Source organism: Schistocerca gregaria, chromosome 5, assembly GCF_023897955.1.
Source record: "Schistocerca gregaria isolate iqSchGreg1 chromosome 5, iqSchGreg1.2, whole genome shotgun sequence".
NCBI classification, from domain to species: Eukaryota; Metazoa; Arthropoda; class Insecta; order Orthoptera; family Acrididae; genus Schistocerca; species Schistocerca gregaria.
In genome coordinates, this window is record NC_064924.1 from 409,812,455 (window position 1) to 409,827,163 (window position 14,709).

Sequence of the window (14,709 nt, forward strand, 5' to 3'; positions counted from 1 at the left end):
ATGGTCGCATCCGTGTTTGGCGACATCGCGGTGAACGCACTTTGGACGCTTGTATTCGTCATCGCCATACTGGCGTATCACCTGGCCTTATGGGACTTAACTGCAAAGGTCATCAGTCCCTAAGCTTACAGACTACTTAACCTAAATTATCCTAAGGAAAAACACACACACCCATGTCATAGGGAAGTAAAAGGAAGTAGGTTTGACGTGAGTAGGCTTGATATATGTGGAGCAGAGTTTTATTTCGGTTGCCATTGGTTACACGTCCCGGTCACCTCTTGTTCGGACTGACGGCACTTTGAACAGTGGACGTTACATTTCAGATGTGTTACGACCCGTGGCTCTACCCTTAGTTCGACCCGTGCGAAACCCTACATTTCAGGATAATGCAGTTCCTTATGTTGCAGGTCCTGTACGGGCCTTTCTGGATACAGAAAACGTTCGACTGCTGCCATGGCCAGCACATTCTGCAGATCTCTCACCAATTGAAAACGTCTGGTCAACGGTGGCCGAGCAACTGGCTCGTCACAATACGCCAGTCACTACTCTTGATGAACTGTGGTATCGTGTTGAAGCTGCATGGGCATTTGTACTTGTACACGCCATCCAAGCTCTGTTTGACTCAATGCCCAGGTGTAACAAGGCCGTTATTAGGGCCAGAGGTGGTTGTTCTGGGTACTGATTTTTCAGGATCTATGCACTGAAGTTGCGTGAAAATGTAATCACATGTCAGTTCTAGTATAATATATTTGTCCAATTAATACACGTTTATCATCAGCATTTCTTCTTGGAGTAGCAGTTTTAATGGCCAGTAGGGTACTTCAGGTAAACCTTCGAGGCAAAAAATCAATGACAACACCTGAATTGTGCTACATGACATTATGGGGTTCATTGGCACAGCGAAAGGAAACTTGCCAAACGAGTCAACCACAGTCAACCAAAGAGTATTCGCGGAAGGTCCCTCAAGGTCTATGCCCACACGTTGCCGTGGTGATTACGACTTAGGCCAAGCAGAGACTTTTTGTGGTGGAGCGGACTCTTTCCGCACATACGTGACACTGACGTCATCTGATCTGTTTCAGCGTCCATACCCTGCAAAGTACAGTGTCGACGCGCTAACTGTTTCGTAAGAACAATCCGCCAGTGTTCTTGGTGCAATAACTGCAGCACTTATTTTTGCAATGCTTTACGGATCAACAAACGTGACTGTCCACTGTAATTTTGAATAAGAATCACACCTTTCTGTACAGCGAGGCTATGCCGAGGTGCAAAGTGTCGGCGCACTGTACGCTATGAAAGGAAGAAGGGCAAGATGTGCGAATGGAGCAAAATGTTTAAATATGAATCAGATTCCGTGGGCTGTGCAATTTTCTTATAGTTCAGCGGAAGAGACTGCAGCAATTCAGAATCCTGAGCATCGGTGTGACAATAAGATGCAGCAGAAGCGTCACAGTCTATATCAGGACCAATCGGAAGACATGAAAGTGTGTCCCCATTACCATGTTTAGCTGTCGGAAGATACAGAGTTTCGTACTGGTAATGCGACAACAACAAAGCCCATCTTTGTAATTTTTGAGCAGTTCGTACAGGAACCGGTTTAGTCGGACGAAGCAAGGACTGCCAAGCCTTGTGATCCGTTACTAAGTAGAATTTCTTTCGTACAAATAGTGGTGAAATTACGCGACACCATATGTAATAGACAACTCCTCTGTTTTAATTTGTGAATAGTTACACTGAGCCTCGGACAACACTTTTGATGCGAAAGCGATTGATCTGTCTTTATCACCAATTCTGTGCGAAAGCACTGCACCAATTCCGTAAGAGCTTTTTTTCAGGATCAAAGTTAGCTAAGCAGCGATCACTGAGCAATACGTCTAAGGTTTTGAAAAGCTACTTCGCACTGATCTGTCCAAACAAAGGGGACTTTCTTGCGACGCAAGTGAAGCAACGTTCCTGCGATTCGTGCAACATTTGGTATGAACCGAATATAATAATTCATTTTCCGTAAGACTGACTAGAGTTCTGTATTATTGCGAGGACGGCCAAGTCTCGTATAGCTAACAAATGCGACTCAAGAGGATGTACACCTTGACTGTTTATGACATGACCATAATACTGCAACTCAGGTTTTAAAAAATTACACTTGTCGAGTCTACACATTAGTCTTGCTTCAGATAACACAGGAAAAAAAGAACGCAAATTTGCAGCATGTTCTTTAGATGTACGACCTAATACGACAATGTCGTTCAAATGGTCTGAACTGTTTGGCACTTGTGCAATCAGCTATTCCAAATAATGTGGGGAAAATGGCGGGTACGGAAGCACTGCCAAAAAGCAGACGCAAACATTCAAACAAGCTCAAGTGAGTATTTACCACACACACTTTTCGAGGCTCTTCATAGAGCGGCATTTGAAGTATGCGTCGCGCAAATTAATTTTGGAAAAGTAGCATTCAGCTCCTAATTTCTCCATGAGATCCTCTGAGCGTGGCTATGGATAAGTATCAATCAAAATGTTCAGCTGTGTGTGAAATCTTATGGGACTTAACTGTTAAGGTCATCAGCCCCTAAGCTTACACACTACTTAACCTAAATTATCCTGAGGACAAACACACACACCCATCTCTGAGGGAGGACTCGAACCTCCGCCGGGACCACCCTCACAGTCCATAACTACAGCGCCTTAGACCACTAGGCTAACCCCGCGTAGCAAGTATCAATCACGGTTTGTGGGTTGACTAGACTTACAGTCAACACTGAGGCAAATGTGACTCGAGGGTCTGGGGAGCAAAACCAGTGTACCTGCCTATTGACTAGCATTTAAAGGCACATTCTCTCCGCTATCTTGCAATTCTTTAAGTTCAGTCGCGAATTTGTCCCGCAATGCAATGGAACACTTCTGGAGCGGCAAAATTTCGGCTGAGCAGTGTCTGATTACGTTAGAGAACTGCAATTGACAGCAGCTTTCATGGCTCTGAGCACTATGGGACTTAATATTGCAGGTCATCAGTCCCCTAGAACTTGGAACTACTTAAACCTAACGAACCTAAGGGCAACACACACATCCATTCTCGAGGTAGGATTCGAACCTGCGACCGTAGAGGTCACGCGGTTCCAGACTGAAGCGTCTAGAACCGATCGGCCACACCGGCCGGCAGCAGCTGCAGATATCATTTTTTGTGAACAGGATTTTATTGTCTACGTTCAATCTGCCTTATCTAACGAGACAGCCGGTCAGGATAACGCCAAAAAACAACTCCAAATTATTTTCGCAACTGACTACGCAAGGGGAAGGAAATATTTTATACTCAGTTCACCGTTTATTTAATACAAGCAAACACACAGATTCCGGTATACCAATCTCGCACAGTCACCCTGCACAAACTGAAAATAGCTCTGATAACGCTGAGACTTCTAAAATGTTACAAATTATTCAAGGTCAAGTTCAATGGGAAGCATAGAGGCCACGGATAGACAAAGTGTGATCTCTGCAACAGGTAAGTGCCATGCTGCCCTTGAAACCAGCAACGGTGCTGTCAACAGTAGCGCTGGGCTGTACACACCACAGCTTACTCCAAAGCAATGTAGCGTCCCGCCGACCGAAATAAAACTCTGCTCCACATATATCAAGCCCACTCACGTCAAACCTACTTCCTTTTACTCGCAATGCCAATCTGATTTAATAACAGTGCACATATCCTATGAAATTAATCGCCAAGTCGTCAGCAGCAAATCAGACAACAATAAAATAACCAGGTTTAAATATCAATAGCACCAGCATATTTGTTTTAAAACATCGGTTTCCAAAACTAATCATATCTACATTCATCTCAAAAACATTATGCCAAGCCAATAACAGAGACGGATCAATTATGTCGCGCTATGTAAGTACAACATTTTATGTCCTCAGCCTTCTGACTTGTTCGATGCGTACTGCCACCTGTTCGACTCTTGTGCCAACCTCTCCAGCTCAGTGTCGCACGTGCAACCTACGTATTTAATTGTTAGTGGCTGCGTAGGCTTACCCCGCGTAATAAGTCTTGAAAGTCTCTTCGGTTCGCTTCCGGATCCTAAAATCGGTTCTATACTTCGGCGATCCAACTGTTCATTGTCTTCAGGACAACGCTGCTTCTGCTGCTGAGTCGATCAGTTCTCAGCGGGACTCAGCAGGGGAATCAGCCTTCTCCTGAAGACGATGAGCAGTTAGATCGCCGAAATATAGAATCGAGTTGATTTTAGGATCCAGCAGCAGACCCGAAGAGAATTTCGATACTTAATTGTTTGTTGTATTATTTTAATTTCTCTCTTCTCCCACAGTTTTTACCCACTACAGCTGCCTCTAGTATAATTGACGTTATTCCTTAATATCTTAACAAATACTAGATCGTTCTGTCCGATCTTTTTGTCAATGGCAGTCGTGGACTGTACGGCTGGTCCCGGCGGGGGTTCGAGTTCTCCCTCGGGCATGGCTGTGTGTGTGTGTGTTTGTCCTTAGGATAGTTTTGGTTAACTAGCGTGTAAGCTTAGGGACTGATGACCTTAGCAGTTAAGTCCCATAATATTTCACACACATTTGAACATCTTTTTTTTTGTCAACGTTTTCCATATGTTCCTTTCTTCCCCAATTTTGCCATGAAGATCCTTATGCCCTATCTTATCAGTCGACCTAATTTATAAACCAGCTTCTGTAGTGTCATAACTAAAATTTTTCGATTCTCTTCTTCTCCAGTTTTCCTACCGTTCATGTTACCCTACCATACCGTGCTATGCTTGAAAGGTACATTCTCAGAACTATCTTCTTCAGGTTATGGTTGATGTACTTCTCTTGGCGAAGAATACCCTCTTTGCTTGTGTTAGTCTGCTTTTTAGGTCCTCCTTGGATCGACGGTTGTGTTATTTTGATCCAAGGTAGCGGAATACCTTTAGTTCGTCTATTTCGTGGTTCCAAATTTTGATGATAATCTAATTTCTTCCACACTTCGTTCCTGTGATCATTCTTCGGTTTACTCTCAATCCATATTCTGTTCTCAGCGGACTGTTAATTCCATTCAAACTTTCTGGAATTCTTCTTCACTGAGTGTAACGATGTCATCAGCGAATATTCCCAACAATATTATTTCACCTAAATTTTACTGCATGTCTTGAATCTTTCTTTTATTTTCGTCCTTGCTTCTTCGAGTACAGATAGAACATTAGGGGAGAAGAACTACATCCCTGCCTTATATCTCTTTTAACACGAGCATTTCGTTCTTGGTCTTCCAGTAGTTCTAGTAAATGTTGTACATTCTATAATTAACAAAGGTTGTTGTAGCAATCAAATATTGCAATCTGTAAATACTACAAGCCAAGATTGTTTGATGTGAAACAGTTTATTACATTATTGCCTCAATTATTTAGGGTCTTCGCTAGGGTACTCCTCAGTAGAGTAAGAAGAAACATAGATGACGGAGAACTGCTGCTCACTGAACAGTGACATTAAAGGCAGCAGATACTGGAGGACATTCCATCTGGTTGAATCCTGCCAACTGCAGGAAGGTGTTTAGAGATTTCAACCGCATACTCCTGCGTTACCGTGTTGAAAAGACAACCCATCACCGAAATGCTAACGACCCCTTAATCTCAGAGAAGCCCTGGCAACTCATGTCCTTAAGTATTCAAATCTCGGGTTTTCTCCATCTCAGAGAAGCCCTGGCAACTCATGTCCTTAAGTATTAAAATCTCTGGTTTTCTCCACAGTTTTTACTCTCTGAAGCTCCCTCTAGTACCATATAAACTATTCTCTAACATCGTGGCAAATGTCCTACCATCCGGTCCGTTCTTCTTGTTAGCGTTCCTCATATATTCCTTTCCTCGTCGACTCTCCAGAGAATCTCCTCATTGCTCATTTTAACCGTCCACCAAATTTTCAACATTCTTTTTAGCATCGCATCTCCAACGCTTCAGTTCCGTTTTTCCCACGTTCGTATTTCACAAACATATAATGCTGTGAGCCAAACGCACATTCTTACAAATCTCTTTCACAAATTAAGTCCTATGTTTGATACTAGTAGGCCAACAGCCTTGTCCCAGTGGTTAGACCGGTTTCCGTCAGATCACGGAAGTTAGGCGCTATCGCTTGGCTAGCGCCTGGGTGGGTTACCGTTCAGGTCCGCCGAGTGCTGTTGGCTACCAGAGTGCACTCAGCCCTTGCTTCGCCAGTTGAGGAGCTGCTTGGTTGAGAAACAGCGACATCGGTCACGAAAAGTGACAAAGGCCGTAAGAGCGGTGTGCTGACCACATTCCCTCGTATCCACATCCGGTCACGCTTAAGGGCCGCGGATGTCATGTCTGGGCCCTTTGATACTGGTAGACGTCTCTTGGCCAGGAATGCCCTTCTTACCAGTGCTAGCCTGCTTCATAGGTACTAATTGCTGTGTCCATGAAGGGTTACTTCGCTGCGTAGGTAGCAAAGTTCCATAACGTCATCTACTTCGTGATCACGTCCTTACGTTAAGATTCTCACTGTACTCATTTCTGCTACTTCTCATTACTTTAATCTTTCTTCGCTTTACTTTCAAACCGTATTCTCAATAAACTGTTCATCTCATTCAGCAGATCCTGTAATTCTTTTACACTTTCACTGAAGATAGCGATTAAATAAGCAAATTTTATCACTGAAATCCTTTCACTATGTATTTTAATTCCACTTTTAAAAGGACGGCGGTACCGATTGTGCTTGCTGAATGTTAAGTGGAGAGTCATTTACATATATAAACAATAGATGTGTACCTTATGGGAGTCACTTTCCGGTTTCTTCCCAGTCACTAAAAGTTTCTCCCATCTAAACTTTTTAAATTATTCAGCATGACATCAGCGTATTGTTCATCATTACTAAACTGTTATCTTAATATATATCTTCTCCTGAGTAAGTCTTTCAATCCTATATATGATTTCAGGATGAATAAGAACACATGAAAGTATATTAAAGCAAGGTTTTATTAGCTGCAAGCAACAACTGCGTAAAGATTTGTACTGCTTAAGATAGCAAGCTCACAAAGTAGTACATTAACATGCAAAAACATCAAGTCAGTAAGTTAAACTCCTGTAGCGTCTTTGATCCAAGATCTCAAGTTGGCTACATTGGTGTAGACACCAGGATAGTCGGCCAAGGCGCACTCATTGCCCCAGGAGACGATGCCCACCTGGGTGGAGCCGGACACCAGAGGACCGCCGCTGTCTCCCTGGCAGGCGTCCTTGCCGCCTCCGTTCACTCCTGCACAGATCATGCGGCTGGTGATGATGCCGTAGGCCTGATTGCACGTGTTGCGGTCTACGATCTGGACGGTGACCGCCAGCAGCGTGTTGGAGGCGCTGCCCTCGTAGGAGGTGGCTCCCCAGCCAGTGGTTGTTACTGAGGTTCCGGCAGAGGGCTCTGACGAGGTCAGACCCACGGCCTGCACGTTGCTGTTGAAGCTGAAGGCGTTGGATACCTGCACGACGGCGATGTCGTAGTCGGGATCAGAGTAGCTTTTGTGTATGTAGCCGGTGGCGATGTTGTGAGTGGTGCCACCGCTACCCCTGGTGGAGGTGCCAGCGCGCAGCAGCATCTGGTTGGTGGAAAAGCCGTCTACACAGTGGGCTGCAGACAGAGCCCAGGTGTTGCTGATGATTGAGGCGCCACACATGTAGTTGCCACTGGCGAGAGAAAGGAAAACTGTATCAGCACATAGCGCATACTGCAAGGAGGCGTCTTTAAATTCTCTGATATAAATATCTTGATTTGCAAATAAGAAAATATATTGACTGAAGCATTTTATCTTCATGTTGCTGTTTTTTCGCAAATAACAAAAGGACCCTGATAGGTGGATCAACTGATCATCTCGGTGTAGAGCTTCTGATTTAAGTGAAAGTGAACGTAGGTTCCAAACTCTCCGTTACCTGTCTACCGTGTAGTGTGCTTATGGGACTGAAAATTTTTTCAACAAACTGGAAGGCGTTTCATTCCAGAACTAAATCATATTTTTTGTGCTAAAATTATGTGAACACAAATATATTCCACTTAAAAGGTTCTTCTTTGTGTAGTAAATGAAGAAGGTTCGCCTTTGGCTTTGAACGCTCATGTACTAAACACAATGAATTTCAAGACATTCAGAATTGCAGGTCCATGTTCTGTACATAGTGATTAGGATACCTGGCACAAAGGGTACTTGACATATCTCCTGCAAGCAATTATGGCGTCGGGAGTTTTATTGCCCAACCTCCCAGTAATGTGTCTTTCATAAAATTATGTATGCTAATGTGCCATAGCCTAATCACCATTTCTCCAATGTGTTTTCTTCAGGCGTAGTATACAATATATATTTTCGTCCATACTACTAATATGTCTACGTAGAAAAAGGCTTTGCTGGTAGAAAACATAAAAGAAAAGGATACGACAATAATAATAAATTAATTTTCCTTTCTCCTATTGTCAAAATGAGTCTGCAGCAATATAACCTAAGCCTTCTTGAGCGGTTGCAGTTACATGTTGTTTATGACGATAAAGCACTTATGTTCACTGATGGAATTACATTCACATTTGAAATACAGGTGACAGGTACTTCACTGACTGAGGAATGTGGAATATCGCCCTTTCGACCAGTCGTGTACATCACACTTATCTAATTTTTGAGAGGCATTTCCTTGCACGTTCCGGTCTACTACTCGTTACTAATAGAGTAACTGTAAACTGACATTGGTAAGTGTGTTTCTACTGTCTGTTCACCGTAAAATCTCAGTTTCAGATTTTTTATGCTATTCTAACTTGGCTATGCACGTTGCTTGGCGTACGCCTTGGTATACAGGCTTATACACACTGCCTAGTCAGTGCAGCAATTTGGAGGTTCCTTGCTGATTTTGGGTGACATTATGTGGGACTGGCGTACGCCGCTGGTGGTCATGGAAGGCTCTGTAATGGCTGTACGATAATTGAATGCCATCCTCTGATCGATAGTTCAACCATATCGGCGGCATATTGGCGATGCATTCTTCTTCATGTACGAACATTCACGCCCCCATCACTCACATTTTTTGGATGACTTCATTTAGGATAACGACACCGTTCGACTAGACTGGCCAGCATATTTTCCAGACATGAAACCTATCGAACATAGCAGGGGCTGTTTATTGACGACATTACCCACCAACCACTCCGAGGGATTTTCGCGGAATCGCCGTTGTGGATTGGGACAATGTGGACCAACAGTGCCTTAATGAACTCGTGAATAGTATGCCACGACGAATACAGGAATGCATCAATGCAAGGAGACGTGCTACTGGATATTACAGGTACCGGTGTGTACAGAAATCTGGATCACCACCTCTGAATCTCCTGCTGCATTGTAATACATCATGAAATGTGTAGTTTTCATGTGCAATAAAAAGGGAGGAAATGATGTTTATGTTTATCTCAATTCGAATTTTCTTTACAGGTTCCGGAACTTTTGCTCCTGTTCGAACTTTACATTGAAGAAACAGCGACGGCAATAAAAAAGGTTCAATAGTGGAATTAAAATTCAAGGTGAAAGGATATCAATGAAAAGAGTCGTTGATGACATTGCTATTCTCAGTGAACGTGAAGAAAATTTATGGGGTCTGCTTAGGGGAGTTAAAAGTCTAATGAGTGCAGAATATGGATTGAGAGTAGCTCGAAGAAAGATAGAAGTAGAGAGCACAGTGAGAAACTTAAAGTTAGATTGATCGTTAAATAGATGAAGTTAAGGAATTTTGGTGCCTAGGCAGCAGAATTACCCATTATCGATGGAGCAAGGGAACATAAAAAGCAGACTAGCAGTGGCAAAAAGGGCATTCCAGCCCAAGAGAAGACTACCATTATCAAACGTAGGCTTTAATTGAGGAACACATTTCTGAGAATGTACGTCTGGAGAACAGGATTGTATGGTCATGACACATGGACTGTGGGAAATCTGGAAAAGAAGAGACTCGAAGCACTTGAGATGTGGTGTTACAGAAGAATGTTGAAAATTAGGTTTACTATTGAGGTAAGGAATGAGGCGTTTCTCCGGATAACCGGCGAGGAAAAAATATACGGAAGTCACTGACACACAGAAGGAAGAAGATGGTAGAACATCTCTTAAGACACGACTGAAGAACTTCTGTGATACCAGAGGGACTTGTAGAGTGTGAAAACGGTTGAAGAAGAAAAGCATTGGAATACATCGAGCAAATAATTGAGGATCTAGGTTGCAAGAGATATTCTGAGATGAAGAGGGCACAGGGGCACAGGAGAGGAATTTCTGGTGGGCCTCATCATACCAATCAGATGACTGATGTTTCAGAATAAAAAGAAGAGAGAGAGAAGAAAGAAGTACGTTATGTCTAGACTTAGCACCTTTGAACGCCAACCTAATGGTCGTGGATACACATATAGATTGCAACAACGGCTTACATTTTGACCGTAAATCATCAGCTATGCAGCCGTCCATTAACAGCATAAGTGGTCACTCTCATTACGTCAAATGCTTTGACAGAATAGGGTGTAGGACTAAATACAGATTCACCTCCTGAAGCTTGAAGAATCAGTATTGGATAAAGAAGGCAGTGAAACAAGTGCATAATTGGTGTGTAAAGGGTATTCACAGGACATCCGATCTTCCGAGAATAATCTCACGAAGACCAGACTTTTTAAAGTGTTTCGGTACTAAACTTTTCTCCTGGTCGGATCTATTGAGAGGTCTGTCCAAGGGGTAATTATAAGAAAGGGGGCAGATTAGGCTAAAACTACCAAGTCACAGAGTCTTTATTTGAAAAGAGAGTACAGATATTTTTTAAAATGATTGGTGGCGTGGGGTTAAAACGGGATGGATGTTTCTGGTTACATGACTGCGGGGTAGTCAGAAAAGCATCAATTATTGTATAACAGCTTTTGACTTCGGTATGAGCAGATGGGTAGATAGCAGGATGAGTTGCTAAGAGAGATACATTGACCAGTTTATTCTTCGGAGGAATGGAATGAAGCCATTACCTACCATCATTATCACGTTTACGTGCCCTGAGCCCTAAGCGTCACGTGGAGTCGATGGCAAAACTCCTTGACACCTTTATCATGTTTTAATGAATTCGTTTACTCCTGAAGGCATGAGCTAAATTACCACTACGTCCGTGATTATATGCTTACTGGCTACTACCAGTGAGTGTAGATTTCTCACTGTAGTTAAAGTAATGCTACCTAGCTTTTATCGTACGTACCATGATATAATAATAATGATAATAAATCACAGCTGCAAAATACTAATACGAAATCTTTACATACGAATGGAAAAAGTAGTAGAAGCCGACCTCGGGGAACATCACTTTGGATTCCGTAGAAATGCTGAAGCATGTGAGGCAATACTGACCCTACGACTTATCTTAGAAAATACACTCCTGGAAATGGAAAAAAGAACACATTGACACCGGTGTGTCAGACCCACCATACTTGCTCCGGACACTGCGAGAGGGCTGTACAAGCAATGATCACACGCACGGCACAGCGGACACACCAGGAACCGCGGTGTTGGCCGTCGAATGGCGCTAGCTGCGCAGCATTTGTGCACAGCCGCCGTCAGTGTCAGCCAGTTTGCCGTGGCATACGGAGCTCCATCGCAGTCTTTAACACTGGTAGCATGCCGCGACAGCGTGGACGTGAACCGTATGTGCAGTTGACGAACTTTGAGCGAGGGCGTATAGTGGGCATGCGGGAGGCCGGGTGGACTTACCGCCGAATTACTCCACACGTGAGGCGTGAGGTCTCCACAGTACATCGATGTTATCGCCAGTGGTCGGCGGAAGGTGCACGTGCCCGTCGACCTGGGACCGGACCGCAGCGACGGACGGATGCACGCCAAGACCGTAGGATCCTACGCAGTGCCGTAGGGGACCGCACCGCCACTTCCCAGCAAATTAGGGACACTGTTGCTCCTGGGGTATCGGTGAGGACCATTCGCAACCGTCTCCATAAAGCTGGGCTACGGTCCCGCACACCGTTAGGCCGTCTTCCGCTCACGCCCCAACATCGTGCAGCCCGCCTCCAGTGGTGTCGCGACAGGCGTGAATGGAGGGACGAATGGAGACGTGTCGTCTTCAGCGATGAGAGTCGCTTCTGCCTTGGTGCCAATGATGGTCGTATGCGTGTTTGGCGCCGTGCAGGTGAGCGCCACAATCAGGACTGCATACGACCGAGGCACACAGGGCCAACACCCGGCATCATGGTGTGGGGAGCGATCTCCTACACTGGCCGTACACCTCTGGTGATCGTCGAGGGGACATTGAATAGTGCACGGTACATCCAAACCGTCATCGAACCCATCGTTCTACCATTCCAAACCGGCAAGGGAACTTGCTGTTCCAACAGGACAATGCACGTCCGCATGTATCCCGTGCCACCCAACGTGCTCTAGAAGGTGTAAGTCAACTACCCTGGCCAGCAAGTTCTCCGGATCTGTCCCCCATTGAGCATGTTTGGGACTGGATGAAGCGTCGTCTCACGCGGTCTGCACGTCCAGCACGAACGCTGGTCCAACTGAGGCGCCAGGTGGAAATGGCATGGCAAGCCGTTCCACAGGACTACATCCAGCATCTCTACGATCGTCTCCATGGGAGAATAGCAGCGTGCATTGCTGCAAAAGGTGGATATACACTGTACTAGTGCCGACATTGTGCATGCTCTGTTGCCTGTGTCTATGTGCCTGTGGTTCTGTCAGTGTGATCATGTGATGTATCTGACCCAAGGAATGTGTCAATAAAGTTTCCTCTTCCTGGGACAATGAATTCACGGTGTTCTTATTTCAATTTCCAGGAGTGTAGATTAGCATTTGTAGACTTAGAGAAAGCTTTTGACAAAGTTGACTGGAATACTCTCTTTCTAAGTCTAGAGGTGGCAGGGGTAAAATACAGGGAGCGAAATGCTATTTACAATTTGTACAGAAACCAGATGGCAGTTATAAGAGTCGAGGGGCATGAAAGGGAAGCAGCGGTTGGGAAGGGAGTGAGACAGCGTTGTAGCCTATCCCCGATTTTATTCAATCTGTGTATTGAGCAAGCAAGAAAGGAAACAAAACAAAAAATTCGGAGTAGGTATTAAAATCCATGGAGAAGAAATAAAAACTTTGAGGTTCGCTGATGACACTGTAATTCTGTCAGAGACAGCAAAGGACTTGGAAGAACAGTTGAACGGAATGGACAGTGTCTTGAAAGTAGGATATAAGATGAACATCAACAAAAGCAAAACAAAGATAATGGAATGTGTTCAAATTATGTTGGGTGATGCTGAGGGAATTAGATTAGGAAATAAGACACTTAAAGTAGTAAAGGAGTTTTGCTATTTTGTGAGTAAAATAACTGATGATGGTCGAAGTAGAGAGGATATAAAATGTAGACTGGCAATGACAAGGAAAGCGTTTCGGAATAAGAGAAATTTATTAACATCGAGTATAGATTTAAGTGTCAGGAAGTCATTTGTGGAAGTATTTGTATGGCGTGTAGCCATGTATGGAAGTGAAACATGGACAATAAATAGTTTGGACAGGAAGAGAGTAGCAGTTTCCGAAATGTGGTGCTACAGAAGAATGCTGAAGATTAGATGGGTAGATCACATAACTAACGAGGAGGTATTGAATAGGATTGGGGAGAAGAGGAGATTGTTGCACAACTTGACAAGAAGAAGGGTCTGTTGGTAAGACATGTTCTGAGGCATGAAGGGATCACAAATTTAGAATTGGAGGGCAGCGTGGAGGGTGAAAATCGTAGAGGGCGACCAAGAGATGAATACACTAAACAGATTCAGAAGGATGTAGGTTGCAGTAAGTACTGGGAGATGAAGAAGCTTGCACAGGATAGAGTAGCATGGAGGGCTGCATCAAACCAGTCTCAGGACTGAAGACTACAACAACAACAACCTTATTACAACCACCCACATTATAAATTAATTAAAACTTAACATTATGCCTTAGTGAACTTGGTAAAAGGTAACACTATGGACTATAGCTCACATGGTGAAGTAGAGCTGCCATGGGTACTGGGAGATGCTGACTTGGGTACCTCCGACGATTCGACTACCCATACGAGGCCGCCATGTCCTGCTCCCTGGAATGGGTTTCACCAGGGGAGTGGCACCACAGAGGGCCACCACGAGGAGTACCACCACAACAGCCCGCAACATGTCTGCAAGAGAGTCTGGTGAACGATTCCACTCGTCCGATTATATATGTTCTGGGCTCCCATTGCGTTGCACAGACTGCTAACTTAAGCCGAAATCTAGGAATACTTAATCTTCTTTCAAAGTTTTTGATTGGTCGAGCTTATGAAAAGAAAAGAGATGATAGAATCAGTTCCCATACTTCATAATATGACGACTGTCACCATATATCTGTACTTTGAGACGTCGTTAATTATTTTGTTTGTGTGAGATGCGCATTTTGTTATTACAGTGATAAACATCGACTTGACTGATTAACATCGAAGTGAAGATGAGCCGTTAACACGCGCTTATCTGTTCATGTGGAGGGCCTGTGAGCCATGAACGGGCCTGTGATCGCGTTAGTCTGTGGCTTGCTCTTGACACATCAGCTAACATGGGCCGTGTCTGTGCTATTGAAAACGAAATCGCTATTGCCGTTGGTTGTTCAGCAATTACGATTGATTTGACGATGTTCTGTAACCCAGTGAAACAGCTGCTCATTGTGAAAACAAATCT

General features: G+C 44.1%; 1 protein-coding gene across 1 annotated transcript; it reads right to left on the reverse strand.

Moving 5' to 3' along the window:
* Positions 1-6,986: 6,986 nt before the first annotated feature.
* On the reverse strand, positions 6,987-14,164 carry LOC126272604 (trypsin-1-like). The gene is made up of 2 exons (XM_049975546.1): positions 14,006-14,164; positions 6,987-7,673 (listed from the first exon to the last, which is right to left on the reverse strand). Exons 1-2 carry the CDS (start codon positions 14,074-14,076, stop codon positions 7,073-7,075), a joined length of 672 nt encoding a protein of 223 aa, XP_049831503.1. The 5' UTR covers positions 14,077-14,164; the 3' UTR covers positions 6,987-7,072.
* Positions 14,165-14,709: the final 545 nt, after the last annotated feature.